This window comes from Lytechinus pictus, chromosome 2 (assembly GCF_037042905.1).
Source record: "Lytechinus pictus isolate F3 Inbred chromosome 2, Lp3.0, whole genome shotgun sequence".
Classification (NCBI taxonomy): Eukaryota; Metazoa; Echinodermata; class Echinoidea; order Temnopleuroida; family Toxopneustidae; genus Lytechinus; species Lytechinus pictus.
The window spans coordinates 8,714,502-8,736,062 of record NC_087246.1 but is presented as its reverse complement, the minus strand read 5'-3'; the positions used below and the strand labels follow the sequence as shown (position 1 = coordinate 8,736,062).

The 21,561-nt window shown below is 36.3% G+C and overlaps 1 protein-coding gene across 1 annotated transcript in view; it reads right to left on the bottom strand.

The window, feature by feature from the left end:
* Window positions 1-631: 631 nt before the first annotated feature.
* LOC129253599 (matrix metalloproteinase-24-like) overlaps window positions 632-21,561 on the bottom strand; it is a 31,033-nt gene continuing 10,103 nt past the window's right edge. Inside the window, exons 2-9 of the mRNA XM_054892027.2 lie at window positions 14,952-15,274; window positions 9,814-9,907; window positions 9,156-9,345; window positions 7,517-7,675; window positions 4,887-5,107; window positions 3,045-3,183; window positions 2,292-2,549; window positions 632-1,909 (exon numbers count right to left, since the gene is read on the bottom strand). Coding sequence (XP_054748002.2) covers window positions 1,644-1,909; window positions 2,292-2,549; window positions 3,045-3,183; window positions 4,887-5,107; window positions 7,517-7,675; window positions 9,156-9,345; window positions 9,814-9,907; window positions 14,952-15,274 — 1,650 coding nt within the window. The 3' untranslated portion in view covers window positions 632-1,643. The remainder of the gene's footprint in view (window positions 1,910-2,291; window positions 2,550-3,044; window positions 3,184-4,886; window positions 5,108-7,516; window positions 7,676-9,155; window positions 9,346-9,813; window positions 9,908-14,951; window positions 15,275-21,561) is intronic.

Here is a 21,561-nt window from a genome sequence, read left to right as displayed (position 1 = left end):
CTACGTCATCTATGTCCTTAAGCAAGGTATTTAATCAGCAGTGCTCTTTTATCCTACATTTAAATGATTTGAAATTTATACATACAGTACATGCAAGTGTCTATGTTCCATACATTTGTTATTGGTTTTATATTTTCATGCAAAATCAGAAGTGAGCGCAGGTCTATTAACATAAAGTGTGTCACAGATTTATAACAGGCATACACATTGTTGATGGCGGATTCTTGCTCTACTAATGACACGGGTCGTGTGGTCCAGTGGTTAGAGCATTGGACTCATAATCGTAAGGTTGTGAGTTCGAATCCCTACTCTGCCATTGTCTCCACTTTGATAAAAAAGGCCCGAGGGTAATATCTGTCGTCTATAAGGCCAGCCACTATGACTGATTATCCTAGACGTAAAATGTTTTCTAGATAATTGGTTATATACCAGCTTGGCGTTTACCAGCAAAACGCTGTCCTGCCGAGTTCCTACGGGAGTTACCATAAACAGAAACAGACTAAATTTTAATTCAAAGAAATAATTATGTCCGTCATCTTCGTATAACTTCATGGATCCTTCCCGGGCGATGGCTGATGTTGATTTATTTTTCTACTGATATGATAAAAGAATACTCTGATACAACAAAATTATGGTGCATAAACACATTTTAATTAAGCTTCTTGAAAGACAAAAATGTATACAATTCTTTTATACAAATTAAGACACACATAGGCATTTTATATTTTTAAAATGCATCACACAAGTTTTAATCCCACCATCGTTGTAATATACCCTTTAACAGTGTTTTAGACTGTTAGCAGGGTGGTTGCACTTATTTTTATCATATTACTATGTCATTCGTGATGTGAAAATGATATTTACAATTTCAAAAAAAGTTAGATAAATATTGTTGACACACTAACTTGTTAATGAAATGTCTATTGACAATTCCGTAATATAATTTTGATCTCTCATATTGAAGTACTGTCATAAATGAATTGCAAGCGTATCACATGAATTTTAATGAAATGCATTCAGTTGTAAAGTGCGAAGTATAGTAAGTCATGATATTACACATAGGTGGTTTTATAAACTGATGATTTAAGAAAAATACGACTTAATTATTTTAATGCGTCTGTTTATTCATTCTAAATATCTTTAGCAATAACTGCACCTACACAACAAATATACAATTTTTTTGAAATGTGGTTTTAATATGATTGAAACAGATTTTTAAATAAAGAAAATGTATTCGTCTTCGTCACATTTATACTAAAGGAGTTTCACCAAATAAATATTATATTGATTTAATATACCACTTAAATTCCACAGAGAAATATCCATTTCCTTCCAAGAGAGTCGCATCTAAAATCAGTATTTAGAATGGCAAATAAAAGAAAATCAAGAGTATCAGTATCTTAAAAAAAAAAGCGTTGTGAATATTTGAACCTTGAATTTTGCATTGTCATTATTGTGTGTGAAAAAAAAAGTTAGCTGGGTCAATCATCGTCCAATGAATCCCTAATAACATATTATTATCTGGCCTTTTTCGACGATTATATGATTTTCACGGCTCCAGATACAGTATATTTAGACAGTCAATAATATTAATCCTTCTCATTCTGAAAGCTTTATTCGAAGAGACTTTTTAGTAGACGACGTCATATATGTTGAAAATTCAGTACAACAATCTGTGATAACATTGCCGTCAGAACTGAAAGCGCGATCGGCATTGGATGAAAGTTGAGAACCTGCGCGTGACTAACGCCCTCTCCGTCTGATTTGGAAGCGGCACTCTTTCCAAGTAGTTGTGGTTTTCCACAGCCGAGCCAGTCGTTGTGAAAATTGCGAGGAAAACCAGGACTTAAAGCCCCGGAGTTATGGTCGTAACGCCAGTACTGAGAACCTCGTACAAAATAAGAAGCAGCTGCAAACATAGAAGAAAAAAAAGATAAATAGAATTGATGTCATGTAAAAAAAAAAAAACCACCCCAGCAATGAAGGCCTACAGTCCTCAAGTCCTTACTAACAAGAACAGACAAAGCGACAAACAACTCACACATCTATCATTATTTCATTGGAAACATCATCTCTCAGATTCTCCCTTTCATTTTCAGCTCTTCCTGCAAGCCAATCTATTTTAGTTGATTTGATATGCTGGGAATTATATTATCGTAAGGGTGATAATTATTTCGTAGCATAAATAGGGTAAGGGTTAATATATTTTGGTATCCTGCATTGTATCCACACTGGTGGATAGGGGTACTGATTATGAGACTGCCTTGGTGTCATCTCAATATTCAACTTACATCTCGATGAAAATGCAGAGGTAAACCCAAGAGGTAGTCCAGGTATATCCTCAAGAACATTCCGTGGATATTCATTGTTGTCTACTCTCGATTTGTAGTTGTACATGCCCCAATACTCCTCTCCTGCGAATATGTAAATCATCCTATCCTGAGGCCAGGTGAATGCTGCATTGACACCATTAGAGAGACCCATACGACCCAGAGAACGCGGGAAACCTGGCTTGAGGTTTACGCCGCTGTATTCCCAATATCGTGAACCTGGAAGATAAATGAAGAGAAGATGGATATTAAACAATGAAGTCAACCTGTTATAAAGACATTTAACGTAGATGAATATGTTAAAGACTGTATTTGAATCGCAACAACACGAAATACGGATCTAGGGTAGAATTAGTACATATTCATGATAATGGCTAGTCAAAAGAGGGGAAATGCTTAAGGGAAAGGATTAAAATATACAATTACGAAGAGGAAGGGGCGTTTATATTTTATAATAATAAATATGATTTTTGTAATATTCAAGTATAAACCATATTTAATCCTTCTATAATACTTTCTTCAGTGAGAAAATAATAAGTTTCAAATAATTATTAAGCAGTCTATTTTGGCAACCATTTTGAACATGTTGAAATAATGTCATAGCGTGTTATCTGATACGGCAACAAAATATTTTTTTATTTATATTTATCATTATAGTCATATAGCCTCTTTTGTTGTATGATATATTTGTTACAAGGTAATTCCCATCCCTACCTTTTATAATGACTGTTGTGCCTCCAGGCTTGTCAAATACTGCATCAACATTACTTGGTGCGTTTCTGAAAAACGCTGATATACGTACTGGATAACCCTGTTGTAACTGACTGTTGCGGAAACGCCACAATAAATTACCCTAAGAATTAAAAAACAATAAGGAAAATATGAATTAGAAGACATCATCATCACCGACAAACGGTAATTAATTTTGTTTTACGTGTCGCGTTGTTGGTGCATGTGTGATTTTGTGGTTAATATATAAGTGTAAATATGAAAGAAGATTTGTCGTCTACTAATTAAAGCTGGGTAAATTTTGACTAGAACAAATGTGATGCGTCATGTCAAAATCAGACAGAACTCGCTCGATACCAACTTGAGAAAATTTGGAAATGCTACAAATCTTTAAAAATGTCGAAATTTTATTTTTACATTTTAGGGATGTTTAATGTTTCAAGTATACTCTGTCAAAAAATCAATCGAAAATGATAACGGAAAAGTGTCGAAAAAGCAGTTTTTCTGCGAGTGTTTTTTTTTCGGTCAGTTCGAACTTTTCTGACACTCTGCTCGTTCAGCAAGCTCAAATCTTCGCGCTATACTAAGCTCCGCCCCTAGCAACGTACGCCATTGTTGATTGGCTATTCATAGTCACGAACAAGTATGTTCGAGTGAGCATCTGTGTCTGGATTTGGTAGGCCTATTCATGACGAAATGCTAACAACGCAATCATTACAAAAATAAATTAAAAAAACAATCGTTAAGATTCCTATTTTTTACTTTTGATGGTGCAAGCATAGGCCTTTACGTAGAAAAAAGACAGATTTGATAGTAAACAATGAAGATAATCCAGGATGTAGCGATGGGGGTGGGGATGCTCCCGGCCTGCGCCAGGTGCAAAGTTTTTGTATAATACTTCAAAAGGCTTGTTTATTTTCCTTCTAATTATAAAAGCTATACAAAGAAAGGGAAGCATCCGCATCCCCCTCGCCTCCCCGCCCGGGCTTCAAAAAGATAGATAAAAAACATCGCTTTTAGTGTTCTCAAAAGCATGTTTTTAAGAAAAGAGGATGCGAATTCTAAAGGCGTAGGTATGGCGATAATTGGCACTGGGCAGGGCGGGGGCGTGGGCAATGGATAATGAGCTCGAGTATAATCGCGAAATAAAAGCCAAGGACAAAACGTATTCAAAACACGGTTTTTTATGAGGATTAATTTCCTTGAAATTACAAAGGATACTATCAAGGAGACACTGATAAGAGGTATTATCTCTATCATAGGCCATGATTTAATGTGATTTTACTACGTATGTTGACAAACTTATTAAGGAATCTAAATCCAGTTTAGATTGGAAATATTTTCACAAGCCAAGTCTAGTGGACTTCATTGGAAAAAAACATTCTTCAGTAATAATGAACTGAATTACAGTAATTCACTGAATTTGTCCAATTTTCTTAATCACTTTTAAAGAAATTACTTTGAACTATAAAGAAATTGTTTGATATAATTCTTTGCATTTAATATCGTTGATTCTCATTGAATCAGTTGGATTTGAAAAGTGGCGCAATGAACACCCAAATGAGGGGGCCAGACATGGCGTATCGGGCAAAATATTTTAAAAGTTGCGAACGAGCGAAGCTAGATGTAAAAAATTTAGACAATTTTTTTTTGCTTGATCTTGAAAAATTTAGGGGGTCCATGCCCCCCCCCCTATCTGTACGCCAGTGGGTTTTGATAGATAAGCTTAGTCTAATTATGTGAGATAAATTTTGTACATATTCTACAACCACCGTAGCTTGAGTTAAATTATTATAAAGCTGTTCACTGATTGGTTCACAAACTTACCGAAAATGCATACAATTCGCTTCGTAGATTTGCTAAGGCATCAAAGTTCATTGTACAGTAATTAGAACCTCCACCTCCACCTCCACCACCACCTCCACCACCACCACCACCACCTCCACCTCCACCGCCACCACCTCCTCCACCATAACTAGGGTAATATGTTGCCATTGGTGGTTGGGTATAGTATCCTTGTGTCGGTCTTGGTGGGTTAGGGTTGGGACCTATAACAGAAAAATGAGGAATGCTTTAGTTCATAATCTTTGATGGTCGCTTAATTACGTTTTATTATAGTCTTGGTGCTATGATTAAGATTGGCGTATTTCAAAATCGAATCGTCTTATCTACGAACATCATTGTCGTCATCAATCGCTAATACCCCCCCCCCCATAACGCCAACGCTACGTCCATGCAGATCTCGCTGAGTCAAAGGAAAAGGGCTAAGACACAGTGGGAACTGCTAAAGCGTACTGAGAGTGTAGCGAGAACTGTTTTTGATGTGTAGTCTGCATGATCCGGACATAGTGGAGCGTTGTGGCCCAGTGGATTAGTCTCCGGACTTTGAAACAGAGGGTCGTGGGTTCGAATCCCAGCCATGGCGTAATTTCCTTCAGCAAGAAACTGATCCACAATGTGCTGCACTCAACCCAGGTGAGGTAAATGGGTACCGGTAGGAAGTAATTCCTTAAGAAGCTGTGTGCGCTATGAACGCCTAGCTTAGCCGGGTAATATAGGAGCGCCTTGAACACCTAACAAGGTGGATATATGCGCAATATAAATATCCTATATCATTATTATTATCTCCGGAGACTCAATATCCGCTACGAGGACTTTGAACGTGCCAAAAGTCCACGCAGCGGGAACGCCATCCTAACCCTAAAAGAGCCGGGTTATTTGGACCCCTCTCACAGATGAGAGGGGTCTCACGGATTCCACCTGATCATAAACAAGACAAAATCAATCAAGTTTAATCAGTAGAAGTAGAAATAGTTATACATTTATGAATTTTGGCTAAATACACAATTTGCATTGGATTTGTACGTAAATTTGGGTCTGACATGGGTCTTACATAATGTTGCGTAATTTCGTAACCGCGTAATCGGGCATGGCAAATTTGGTCTCAAAATTTGTGCCCCCCGTGGCCTTTTAGGGTTAACATAGCGGAGGAGCAAGCACCTAAGACCAGCTCCATTGACGTAGCATAGACGTAGCGGACACGGAAAGAACGTAACAACAACTCTGTCCCATTGGCGGCGGAGCAGAGGATTATCTTTTGTGTTTGGGGGGGGGGGGGGACGCAACAATAGGCGCCCCCCCAAAAAAAAAAAACACAAAAGATAATCCTCTGCTCCGCCGCCAATGCGTCTGTCCATGTCTACTGTACTGCCACTACATGACCACTACGTGGTCAACAGGCACACTCAGTTCTCGCTGCGTCCAAATAGACGAAAGTACAACAAGTCGCGCAATCTGCTTGATGGAGAACGTAGCCGGAACCGTTTCGACGCATCATGGACCGCTATGGCGCGTAAAATAAACTTAGTGGAAACACCGGTCACGCAACATGAACTTCACAAGGACATGGCGCGGACATAGCATGCACGAAGTTGCCGCCGTGTAATAGGTTTTCATCTGAGTTTAAACGACTAAGCGGGAACTTCATCTGGAGTGAAGGGGGATTAAGTTTATGTTAAGGACCCAAGGTGTACAAAACAATGAAACGGCCAGAGACATACAGAGGAGTAATCAGCGTGGATAAAAGAAGAAAAAATGTGGCACTACAAAGGGGATGGTTCACGAGGCAAATTTCTCATATTTCATTTTCTTTATCGAAATGTTTGCCTACGTCAATCGACGAATTCGGGCTGAGTTTATTTTGCAATGTAAACTGAAATATAGCTCTGACTAAGTTAATAAAAATTAATCAAAAGGGAAGACTCAAGCGCATGTCCATTAGCAGAATTTTCTTTCGGGGGGGGACGCAGGACGTGTAAAAAAATCGAAGAAACTCTAATCTATCTATCTTATCTATCTTAAGAGAGAGCGAAGCGACCGAGCTTGTCATTGGGGCGCTGTAGCATTTCCATAATGAAATTTTGTGAAAATTTCAGGTAAAAAAATGTTGATAGGCTTAGGAATGAGAATGCTTTGAAATATTTTTTTTTCTTTAAAAGCTGAATCACATGACATCGACCAGAACATAATTTAATGCGATGTGCTTTAAAAGGGAGGGATGCAGATCAAGGGAAAGATTTTGATTGCATCTATGATAATCGTAAAGAGCCAATAGAATTAGTGAAATGTTTTTCTTAATAATAAGTTTTTAAAATATCGTAAAACTAATATTATTTATTTTAACGCATTTAGGTATCTGTATTATTATAGAATATGTTTTTAACTATTGTGATCAAGTTGATCAAGTTCACACACTTTGTTTATCGTCTCAATCAAAATAAACTGAATGGATTTGCAAATCTTGGTAGAAGCTGACAGGAACCGGCATCTTACGCGGTTTGCTCTTGACATAATGGTCCATTAAAATGTTTATTATGTCATTTACACAGTTGATATCCTTACAACTGAAGAGATTAACCCTATCTTTAATCAGTTTATCATTCGAATCCTAAGCTTACCGTAAACTTCCTGGATAGCCATCATGTCATCCTCGTGCAATCTGAAATTAGGTTGATATCCTTGGTAGTAGGGCGCCATCAGCGAACCCTCTACGTCTGAATGGCCTAACCCTAAGCTGTGTCCGAGTTCGTGAGCTGCCACGAAAAATAAATTTGTTCCTGAAAAAAAAAATTGAGAGAGATTTTAAAGAAAAGATGTCTAAAAAAAAGTAGGATATTGGGGCAATTAAATTCAACAAGTTCACACCACATGAATACTTCTCTCTCTCTCACAATATTAAATCGGTCAACTTATTAGGAAATTTTTACAAGACTACAAAGGTGAGTCATAGGGGGGGGTTGAAGTAATGGGGAGGGACAGAGAGAGAGGAAGGAAGACAGGGGGTGGGGATATTAGGTTTAGGGAGAGAGAGAGATAGGAAGAGGAAGATACTTCCGACGTATTATTTTGAACGGAGTAATAAAAGCAAAGCAAACAAACAAAAACGTCAAAACTAGACTCATCTGTCAATCCGTCTCGATGTAACCTCTCAAATACTTGACCTCTAAAAAGACACAAGACCCACCATTCTACAATACGTACCATTCGCATTCATATCGGTTGTCATGGTAACCATAATTATAGGAAATTAGCAGAATCCTTAATGTAAGAGAAACTTTCTAGGGTGACATGATTTTCCCATGAGGACGGAGGTAACTAGGGCGGATACCTTTCCGTTGATACTGAAACGAGGCCCCACCTCAATGTGCTTTAGTAGAAGGACATCTGAGTCCATTTTTATTGGACTTACTTCACAGTGATGTTGTTTTTAGGATGCCAGACGTCACGCATGTTTTAAAATAGTTTAATATTTTTATTTAAAAGGGACAGCCCCTGCCCTTAATTGACAGACTTCAACGTTTCCTCCTCACCCTAACCCCCCCCCCCCTCATACCCCTACCCTCACACCTTATATTCTATTCCATTCTTATTATGAGATTGGATGGTACTTCTCAGTCTTCCTTTTCTCATTTTGAAAATGTATTAACTGCTGATATCGGGTACCCTCTAGCTTTGGTCGAATAAAGGTATGGGATTATGATATGAATGATTGTTACAATCATACCGGTCACGTTTACTTTGTAACACTCTGTTCAATCTATTTCCATTCATTTTACATCGTTCAATTCAGTTCAGTGCAGATTGCAGGCAGTTCAATTTGAATGGATCACTTCAGTGCAGTTCAGTTCTGTCCTGTGCAAGTACCAGCCCATCATGATTTTCATTTTTTTATTTGGTTATTGTTCATTTCGAATGGTACAACCAAGTTCTGATGAACAGTTAATCTGTTCGCCTCTGATTGGCCAGTCGCGTGCTTTCCTAGACCAGTCCACACCAATTCGAAAATTCCATATAACGTAGTATGACACAGTCACACACACACACACACACCCTCACCCACACAAACACGGACGAAACTGACTCCAGACCGATCAAGTCTATTATGGTTTCCAACTTGGCATACCATCCACCGGTTTAGAGTCGGATTCTTTATAGCATAAACATGATTAAGAACACATGATTCAGCTCAGTACAGTTTGTATTCAAATTCAATTTAACAAAGTTTATTTCAATAGAATACAAGTGCATTCAGTATACCATCTGGTGTTCCTGCAGTAAATCTTTCATCCTCATCGAAATGTGCATCACCGCCAAGACCAGGACCAGGATAGAAGGCGTGTGCGAGTGTTCCTCCCTTGCCATCGAAAGGGTATTCGTCATTGTGTTCCTGTGTGGCGAACAGAATATGGATGTCCGGCTCACCTTGACCATAACGGAGCTCTCGAAACTGCCAAGATCAATTAACAAAAATATCAAAGGTCATGAACAGGGACAAAAATTACAATCAGATGGTCATTTTTACGTTTTTGCACACGGTTACAAAAAAAGTGGTGGGGGCTGAACCTCCCCGTCCGTTTATGTATAAACGTTGCATGAAGTTCTCTTTACACAAAAAAAACACGATCTCCGAATGTATCATTTAAAAAACGATATATATATATATATATATATATATATATATACATATATATATATATATATATATATGCTACTCTATTCATTAAGATTAATATTAGACTAGATGATAGCAGGGAAAATCTTCAAGATTACTCTTATCAAGTGCATATCATTGATACATGATACTACACAATTCTTGTGAAATTCTTCTACGACTGAAAACCAACAAGTATTGCATCTTGCACTAATGTATCCATTGCTACCAGGACTGATTGCTACTGATAGCTCATAGTTATACCTTTAATGGTGTGACGTCACTCCACACTTTGAGTCCTCTTAGAACCTCCCTCCGTACAAGTCCCATTGGAAGGTCGGGTGTGTAGTTATCAAATCTATATGAATGAGAAAGAGAATTTGATTGGATTAGAATAGTGAGATATAACCTACAATGAATAAGAGTGAGGCAGTGATTGGGTAAGTATAAACCATCTTTAGTTAACACCCCTCTTTCTCTAAAAAAAATTTAAAAAAAACAAAGAAATAAAACTACACCATGAAAAACTGATAATCCGAAAATCTAAAAAAAATGATAGGCAAAAAGACAATTAAAAACATTTAACTAGTTTTTAAGAAGCTTTACAGCAAGATGGCAAACAGCAAAAGTACATAGAACAACATCGTCAATCGTGGAAAATATACATTAAAGCAGCAACATATTTCAAGTGCATGGAATTATAGCACATAGGGCTATTCCCCTATACATTACCCCAGTGAAGTCCACACACAAATTATTTTATGGTAATTAGAAGTGAACATAATCATATTAGACGTCTTGTACATAAGGTTAAAGATACATACATTCAGTGCACGAATCATTTCACCGGGACAAGCCGGGGAATTGTTAGAGAGCCAAAGAAGACCGGTTTTTACGCCGATTTTCATTTCTTGTACCCTTCCTGGTTTCCATAGCAACTTGGCTGAGTGGCCAATAAATCCAGAGAAGAATGGAGCAACCATCAAACAAAACACATGTTGAGTTTAATTTTTCGTCGTCATGATCTATTTTCATCCCGCTATTGTTCTGCATTGGCCCCTTAAGGTTGAGGTTCTTTTTTGTGGCTTCAATTCAACGGATCATTCATAAGCCATTGCCAAATCACTACTCAGACCAAAATGCTATCAGAAAAAACATTATGCTGAAAAAAACCATCAGATGAATATCGGAATCCATGATTTCAAGTACTAACATGTGCCCTTGGTAAACGTTTTGTATATTGGCTTAATTTTGTCTGTCTGTTTGCTTGCTTGTTGGTTTATTGGCTTGTCGTTTGTCTACTTGTTGGCTTGCGTATTTCTTTGTTTGTTTGTTATTTGGATACCGGTGCGACTCGCACGAATATTTTTTTCATCAGTGCTGCTTGCCGACAGACTCGAGAGGGTGCATTCTCAGTGAATGATTTTCTGACATTATTTTCATTGATTTCAGAGACATCACTGATACCAGATATGACATTTTGATTGACGGAATGAACGTCAATCTCACCAATCACATAGTCATGATAGTTAAGACGTTCAGCCTGGGTCATCTTTCGTGATAGGTCGATTTTATACTCCCAATATAGGGCATACATTAGCCTAAGCTAAGTTGTGGTCAAAACAGCAATCGTTCATCAGAATGCCCTATTGAAAATCTACATTCTATATACTTATTTCCAGTCATCACTAAATATCAATGGCTTGAAATTGATGCTAATTGTATTACATACCATATGGAGCAGCAGCTCGTATAATTATGGCGTCACAAACCAACAAATTAAAATTCTAATAACTTTCTTAATCTTTGATGGATTTTCCTCTAACCGTCGCCAATATTTTTTGAAATAATTTTTTCTAGTATTTTTTACAACAAACTTTTCGTCAGGATGGACTTCCCCTTAAATCACATGTATATGCAAGATATTTGATCAACAGTGCTCTTTTCCTTACATTCAAATAATTGGATATGCTATACGCATTATTGGTTATCATGTGTTCACCTTAAAAACACTACAAACAAGAAACATTTTGTGATATATTTAGTCCCTCGAAGGGGGATGAGATAACCCCCTCCCATATCCTGCTGTATAAAATCGAAATTCCTCGAGAGTGCCATTAGAACCTTCCCTTCATTGCTCAGTTAAAGGCTCGTAGTCAATAATGCGGAGACTGTGTGCATATATTTTGTTTTAAAAAGTATTCTGCTGTTTGCATTTGTTGCTGTTTTTTTAAATCTTGGAATAGGATTACATTAAATGATACACATATAATGTGTATTATTGAAATGAATAATACTTGAAGTTGGTCATTTGTATTCCATGTATTCTCTAAATTGTGATTGACTGCTTGACCTTTTTAAGAAAACCTGGCTCATGCAGAACATACAGACACACACACACACACCCATCCACACCCTCTCACACAAAAACACGTTCAAGGTTCATGTAAGTTTCCATCTATTCCACAAAGAACTATTTGAACCGATCACATCCACTACCTTCATTAATTTGGATTAACAGATATCAGCCCCTTTCCTTGAACAATTTAAGTCCTTCTTAATCACTGAGTATAAATGCATTTATGAAGTTGAGAGGCCCGGCGGGGGTACAGGAGAACCCGATAGTTGGGAAGAGGGGCATGTGGTTTATTTCTTTGTAAAACAAACATGTCATAAGCACCCTCCCTGGATCAAATCCTGATATTTATTTCTAGTAAAGGTCCCTGATGAAGTTCAAAAGGGGTTTCACTTGAAGGGGAACATATTTCTCTCATGAAAGAAGGGGAGGGACAACATGTATTTGTATGTTATTCCATATATGATTATTTGTTGTCTTTGATTTCATAATATTCAGATGTCGTATCTTCTATTTTTCAAGATGACTATCCGATTGATGGAGATATCCTTTTCTTGTAATAAACATTAGCGGGATTAGCTAAATTTCGTGTCCGGGATGTCATATCGAGCGAATAAGGCAGGCATCGTGTTGAAAAATCTAATGTTATAGATTAAGGCTAGGTCTCAAAACAAGTGATTGAAAATGATTATGTAATGAAAAAGATTATTAAGGAGATGATATGACAAAATGATGAAAAAGGCAAGATTCACAAGGTTCAAATCAAATGAAGAAAATATAATATAATAAAAATTAAAAATGAACGAAATGGGAAGAAATATGATTAGATACTATAAAATGGAAAAACAAATTGACGTTGAAATAAATAAATAAATGAATGGATTCAATTCGTTTTATTCATAACATGCTTAAAGCACCTTTAATGAATAAGTGCTGATATTTTTAACCAGAGCTGGGGGAACTGTTCCTAGACGGTATCATATCCTGTGCCCTTCACATTACAAGCAGACCAGAAAGTTCATGAACGACTTGCATGAGGAATAGGAGTTATTTTTATAACTTCGTGAAGGAAAGGTTCGATTATTCTACGACATGGGCGAAAATTCAAGGGGGTGATATTTTGTTCCTTTATAACTAAAATGCCACGTGGCATGGATGAAATGAAATCAACCCATTTGGGTTTGAAATTTTGATGTGGTGTAAGAAACAACCTTATTTTTAAGGGGTTTGTAATGCTTTATCATGGTAATGGTCAAAATTATGAAGATGATATTTGCTCGTCTTTAACGCAATACAGACCTATCTGATTGCAGATGGCGTAAACGAATGAAAAAAAAAAATCAGACTACCAAAGTTTTGAAAGTGAACTCCAATTCCTACAAAAATCAGGCCTGTAAGATTTTTTTTCTGCATTTGGGGAAAAGGATAGCGTGAGAGCTATGGAACTGTGTCAGATATGAAGTTTTAAAAATAAATCAGAGAAAATTATGTGGAATTTGTGTAAATAAAAACCCCTTTTGGAATCTTTTGTTCTTTTGACACCTCCTGTTGGCATGGAAACCGACATCCTTTACGGGGAACAAAGTTTTCATTTAGTTCTATTTTGGTGCCTCACTTTTGTATTTGTGCCAACTTTCACGAAGAAATATTGTATGTAAAGTAGACTTTTCTGCTGTTTTGATCGCCCTTTGCTCTACAAACACCTGACCCTTTTACGGCTAACACTAAAACAGTGATCGATATCGCTGGTGTGAATGCGAAATCGGTTATGATGCCTTTGTTTTAATGCGCATTTTACAATCAATGATATTTTGTTAATATGTTTAAAAACATAACTTTGTTCCATTGACTCAGTGTTCTTGTTGGTGTTGTTGTGAAAAGAATAACATGTCTGCTCACACATCAATTAAAATGAGGGGGCGGAGCTGAAAGCACCCTCCCTCCTAACGTACAACGTTAGCGCCGTGTCGTTTCATGTAAACAACTATTGCTTTCGTCAAAAAGGCCTACTTTTACACCACAAATTCATCTTTCACATCTCGCGCAATTTTTTAGAACAAATTTGCGACGCTCGGGTACTCGTTTTCGAAATGTGATTTAAAGTATAAATCCATGCAATGCAAATTTTGTTTCTGTCTAATTTCATAACTGTAACATTATTTTAACTTTTGATACTTAAAATCAATTAATTTTATGCTGTTTATGATCAGAACGGTGTCGCAGACCATCGAAAGAACAGTTTAAAAACGAGTGGAAAACAATAAATATCCTTCATTACCAATGTAAATAAGAAAACGTTGTGATACCGATTTTTTTTCATGTGCATAATTTTGATCAGAACAAGCAAATAGTCGATTTTGTAGAGTGCCTTATGCATGTCATGGTCGTGGTCTACTAGTTACGATTCTCGTCTTTCAATCAGCGGGACGCGGGTTCGAATCCCAGCCATGGCGTGTTTTCCTTCAGCAAGAAATTTACCCCCATTGTGCTGCACTCGACCCAGGTGAGGTGAGTGGGTACCCGGTAGGATTTGTTTCTTGAATGCTTTAGCGCCTATGGCGGCACAGCTACAGTACAGCCGGGGTAATAATTATGATACCAAGTATCAAGCTCAGTAGAGTATGGCTGCGCTTTATAAATGGACCATATTATTATAATTATTCTTAACAGGTTCTGAATATGTCATAAACGTTAACAATTCTCCCTCCCCTCATGACTACGAGTAAGACCGAGCCTGCATTCTAAAAAAAGTTTACCAAATGTTGGATAAAATGGGAACATGTATGCTTCCAGGGTAAAACGTTACCAAATACTTTGTAAATTTTAGGTAATGTTGCGTTGAAATTTACCCATTTAACTTGCATTTTACCACATATGAGGGAAAAATACGCAACAAACATGATTGTTCCATTTCTACCCAATATTGGGTAAATTTTTACTCAATCTTTTTTAGAGTGTGTGCACGTGCCCACCACTCGTCGCTATACATTATGGGACCAACAATGACATCATGGATGACGTCAGAGCAATGAATTCAAATTCTTACGTGAATGTGATGGTAGTTCTTCCCCAGCTTGCTCCCGATAAAACAAATCTTTTCTTCCTCTTTGCATTGACGAACAGGCTGTATTTGGAGTTACCGCTGTACAGAGTCCCAGGCTCTCCATTCAATTCGGTTTCGGTCGTTCTGATGTCACTAACCCCGCATCGTGGTCGTTTCATGGCCGCTATCGTTCCGGTATCGAGCTCCGATGTGACGGGAATTTTGTAGAAGGACTGCATCCTAGCGACATAAGGACGTAACTCTTCCCTTGTGACTAAATGGTTCGGATCGTGTTTCTTCATGTAACCATAAGATTCTAAAAACATCTGCAAAAACAAATTTAAAGAATAAAACCATTAATGTTCATGATTGCATGGTGTAAATAAGTTCCTTGAAAAATGGGTTTATAAGGAGGCGACAACAATAGTAACTCAAAAACACCCCATACTAATAGGGCCTACCCTAATAATATTTATCAAGATACTTCCGTTTCAAACATCAAGTTTATGCAACTGTTATTACTCTTTTTACAGACTACTTCCTAAATTAGATGGTGAATACTGTTTAAGTGTTAGGTTGACATGTGCATGGGACAAAAATACATTATTACTTAAGTGTGCTACATATTTTAAGATGCACATCAAGGAAGTGTAGATGATTAGATTACTATATCATGATAGAAACATGTGTTGCTGATGGGGATACTGGTTAGTTTCTTGGGGAAAAAACGATATGATGAGCCTTAAACAGTGTACGTGATCTTGAACAAGAATGATGTTTAAAATCATTATTATTGTTTTTTATTTCTTTGGTACAAAATCTACAGTTTTAACACTTAAAAATCGATAACACGATGTTTGGAGATATCGTATGTATAATAAATATATACTCGAAAACAAGACTGGAAGCTGATATCTTTGACGCAGCACAGTTAGATAATTTTGTACTACCTTTAATATTACATGTTTTACTCGAAATCCCATACATTGTAATCATATTGTGACATTGTGAACATGCATGAATAAATAAACAAGTAAATAAATATATAAATAAATAAGTAAAAAAAAACAAATAAATGAATAAATAAATAAATTTAAGAACTAATTCAATCAGATTTTCCAAGCAGAACCAATTCAATAGATTCACTTGGGTGAACTCCCTTCTAGATGATCCGCCAATATGAGAAGATGAGAAGAAACATTTTTGCCTGATATTTATTGTTTTGGATAGAAAGTAATGACCATTTTTGTTGTGATAACTTTCTTGTTATGTCTTGGGGATAGCTGTGTTACTTCTTACCGATGAGAATCTTTCTAGTTTGTCAGGAAAATGAAATGCCTGCAAATAGAACAATTATTTTCTGCTTCCACCATCCTCTTTGATAAATTCTGGATATGCCACTGTTTCCTAAAAAGTGCATAAAAGATTTACTAAATACTGATCAATGTCTTCATTATTCAAAATTTACATAGAAAAATCTACGCCAATATTATTTTTTCACGTTTGTTTTTTCGTCTTTCCTTGTTGTTTTGCAATGTTCCTAGGCTATTAAAACAGGCGACGTTCATTACCAATGAATATGGGCTCTTGAAAAGGCACAAAGATATTTATTTAATACACATTATTAATTGAAATGCACTGTCGCCCCCCCCCCCCTCAGCCTCGGCCTCTTTTCGTAATCATCCTGTTAAATACCGCAGAGTTTGTGCCAAATCGCCCTGTTTTAACATAAAAATAACTTGAGCGAGGATGTTAAGAAGGAGATGCATTCAAGCAGCTGCAAAATTTGGAATTCTTTCAAAAGACACTTTGAGTAATAGGTCAATCAAAAGAATTACAATTATTCTTTCATTCTCTAACATGACAACTTTGTCTATTATTAGCATCCTGTAACACAATATTGAATGCATGCGGCCTCGTTTGCGCTGTTCTTGAGAAAGGGATGCGTAATACAGTGAGTAAATCTATTGGGTCAGGAGCAGCTAAATGGGCTAATTCATCGGAAGATGATCAGCAAGAAACGAAAAATCTTTTCTGTACTCAAGGGGTTAATCCACGTTCGCTATGCAGATTTCATTATGTTTTAGGTATACAAAGATAAGTCTAGTTCTTTAATTATCAGGTGCATCGAGACATAGATATACTCAAACACGTTTATTTCCTGTGATTGATGATGTCAGGAGAAGTACAGAGAGAGCAGGATGTATATTTTGAGCTAATCCACGTACTCTACTGCCAAAAATGCCTTTATTAACTATCATTCGTTATTTTGAGTAGCACCCAACTTGTGGGACATGTTGATTGTGCCCTGTCTGATGATGAGATTGGCATACACAGATGCTCTACCTGTATGCATTAAGAATATGAAGACAAATTTTAATGATATGCAGCGGATTATTTATAAAGTAATAATAATAATAATAATATATTAACAGCAAAAACAAGAACAATACTAACATCTATTTTGATAATGACATACACGATGTCAGCCATGAACGCAATAATGATGGATACTGCATATAGTGAAATATAACTTTTCATGAAATCTATGAGATTTACATAAAAACGCAAAATTAAACTATTGGTATGGAGCGGGTTGTAAAGTTTAAGACATTTATTGTAAATATTAAGTACAGTGAGGATGACGTCATCAATTGCGTCATATCATCAAATCTTATTTGTAAGCTTGATTTCCTGACAGTATACATCACGGGAAAACTAAAATAAGTTCTTCTAAAGTTCAATTACATGAATGGTGAAGTCGAAAAAAGTAACATGTCAATCAATGTAACATTGTTTTTCAAATTCTTGTTACTATACTCAAAACAAAATTATGAATGCTTTATTCCAAGCTATGTTTACTTAAACGAATCGATTATGTATTTTGTTTTCTTCATGAGGCTCGATCTGCGCTTGAAACATATTTTATTTTTATTTATTTTTTTTTTTATATAAATGAGCGTCAGGGCATGTATGAAGGAAAGTGCACTGATCAGATGAGCGGACGAGATAACAGTAAACCAATTGAAAATCTGCTGATCAAAAAAACTCGTTCTGAACAACCGATAGACCAAGTAGACCGTAGCCCATGAAGACTGACTTTCGTTATCAATTCAGGGGATAGAAAATTCAGTGATTTGATCAGAATATTTTTAATCAGTCAAGGGACACCACACCCGCACCTTCATCCTTTCTCGTGACATCCCTTTCCTTCAACTGAACAAAAAGTAAGTTCTCATCCCTCTGACAGAGGCTGCCTCTCGATGTCAGAGCTCTAACAATTTTTATTTTATCCATTATTGCGACTGCATCTGGATATTGAGAGGAATAGTAGCTCATTTGGTCAAATAGTTCGAAAGTGATTTGTGTGCGCCTGTAAATTAAACTCTTTTGTTTTTATTCCAACTCTTTTGGACCCCTTTTCTGTCCATTCTTTTAATCCTTAGTATTCATTTGGTATTGCGATGATTGCTATGGATCACTTTTACGAACGTATTCTTACTTGTATATTTGTATTTATACTGAGATAAATACGTGAGAGTTTTATGCTCTCACTTAAAAAAACGGTAATTTCATCACGTAATGCAGTAATCTACCTCACCCATGTTACCAGGCACCAGAAGATCACCAGAGGTGATCCTCTTATTAATTACAATCATTCATGATGAACGAATGGCTTTTAAGAAATAGTACATTTTGACATGCCCTTATCCTCGCGTCAGCATGCGGCCCCTTAAACATGAGACGGACATCTTCTTTGACAAATAGTGATTAACGAGTTGTAGGAGTTAATATTTTCAAACAAGGTGAAACAACACCTAGTTCAGATTACCGTGGATTTGAATATTCTATGATTTTGATATCTCATCATGCGGTTTCAAAGCTCTTATGACAATGGCCTTGGTGACGGCCTATAGGAAAATGACAAAGAATTACTGGGAATATTAAAAGAAATATTTTGACCATTTCGTCAGAGGTTTCTAGAGACTGTGTAGACAGCCTCTGATTGAGCTCGATGACAGTATGTCAAAAACGTTTGAAAAGACTGAGCTGTTGGGGCACCAGATTTTATCTAGAGAATGTGATTGTACTTAAATAAACCTGCTTAATACAAAGATGACCTCATGTTATATTATTTTGTGTCATTTCATAAATCCATTTGCATTTTCAGGAAGAAATTGTTTGTTTTTTTCTTTGATATATTTTTGTTGAAATTTGAAAGTATTCTAATCTTTTTTGTGTGCCATCGGCACTTTAGAGTAGAAAATTATCCATGGTCGAAATATAAATTGTAATTTTTGACAAAGCCAATTATTGTTGCCTTTTACCTAAAACTGTTTTTTTGTTGCAGACGTTTTCATTCTAAATGAATTTAGAAAATAAAATATCTTATTCAGCACATGAGTTTCAAATATTCTATTTCCATGACATATAAGAAATAAATTTCTATGATAATGTGAATGTTATAAAATTCAAATAAAGATTAAATTAGAATTGTGAACTTTTTTTATACTGACAGGGTCAATTATATCACCTAATACTTAGATTCCCGATTATAAGTTTAACAAGTGATTTCATCTGTTGTCAGGTCCTACCGTGAAGCCCCCCCCCCAAAAAAAAAAAAAAAAAAAAAAAAAACAATAACTACCAAAAATTACCAAAATATATATCTGAATACCTTTCTGACTCAAATGGATGCTTCATTACCAGTGATGCTAATATAGTTGATGGGCATAATGGTTCTTATGATAAAATGAAATAATGCAATTAAGTTATCATGAACGAATCTTTCCTAAGAATCAATTTCAATTTCTTTATAACAAATCATCTCTCATATCTCTCATATTTGATTTGGTCATGATAAGAGCTACTGTATATCGTTTTAAATGAAGGTTCAAGGATAAGCGGAATCTTTGGAGGAGAACGGTTAATTGTGATAAAAACGTAGAACAAAATAAAGACAATAGAGCTACTCATGACAGTTCGTCAGCCATTTAAAATGTTTAATCTGATGGCTACGTGGTCATGGTGATAGGGTATTCATCAGAGCAGGTGTCGTATTTTCCATGATCATTAATCACTATCCATGTTTCATTCTTCATCATAGTTTTAGATTCTGAATGATGATATATCATAGTACGGTCCTCCCTCACGATGAGTAAGCCTAGGGAGACGAATCGTATAAAAAAGACTACAAGACACCATTGTCATATTCATATCAATTTGAAATACTCGCCCCCTATGACTAAGTGCTACGGATTACCAGAGAAGTACTCATACAGGTGCCAAACTTTTTGGATGACTTTGAATCAACCTCTATGTTCACAATCCATTTTGTCAGGTAGAATATGTCATTCAAATGTTGTACGCAGGGGCGGCGGAACCGGGGGGGGGGGGGGGGCAGGGGGAGGCACTTGCCCCCCCCAAAAAAAAAAATCCTCGCAGGGGAAAATGCCTTTTTTTCAAAATGGAAAGTGACCTTTATAAAAAATGAAATGTGCCATTTGTCATAATGAAATACCGTTTTGGAAGAAAAACATAACACTTTTTACGTTAGAAAATTAAAAAAACTTTTGGCGATCGCGAATTGTTTGGTAAGATACTCATTTTGTTCTTTGTTACAACAAATGATTAGAATGTCAAATTTTTAGGTTGGAATATTTTACATTTTTGCTCGCGTTTACGCTCGCATCCATTTTTTTTATAATAAGATGCTCATCTTGTTCGTGGTTACAAAAAGTGCTTAAAATGTCTTTTCAGTTTTCAGGTTGGATTATCACACATTTTCAGCTCGCGCTTCGCGCTCGCATTATTCGATCAGTGAGATATGTATCCTATTAATCAGTGACTAAATGCAGTAGATTGAACATTTTAGCTCGCGCTTCGCGCTCGCGTCAATTCTTTAGTTAGATAAACAACTTTTTCATGAGAATAAAAACTGCTTGGAATGTTTAATGTTCATGTCTTATTAAATGAAATGTCAAAAATGTTTCAGCTTGCGATTCGCGCTCGCAACATTTCGCGAGGATGCCCTTTAATAATTACCGCTATTATTGACCAAAGAGCGGGTTTCACAACTTCAGATTTGATTAAAAATAAAACGCTCGCGGAGAATTAAGCCTAAATGTATATCGAACAGAAATCACTTTAAAAAGGCTTTGCTCTACTTGATTATTGGAAAACACACAACTACCTAACGCAGCTGATAATCTCATGGTAAAAATATTCGTTTGCGTCAAAATGCCAATTTTTGACATTTGAGTGCCCTTTTTTTGGCTTTGCCGCCCCGTCCCCCCCCCCTCCAAAAAAAAAAGGAAAATACGTTCCGCCGCCCCTTGTTGTACGCAATATGTTATGACACACGTGATATTTCCCCTGTTTTAAATCAAATGTCCAAACAATGCATGAGCATCAGTTAAGTCGCCACATTTGTTGGTTAAAGGAATACTCCTGGCTGAAGATAAATACTATAAATATAGTAAAATTCACAAAGCAAAATGTTGAAAATTTCATTAAAATCGGACAATAAATAACGAAGTTATTGAAATTAAAATTTAATAGTATTAATTATTTATTTATATAATATTGATTAAGTGGGCTGATGATGTCACAT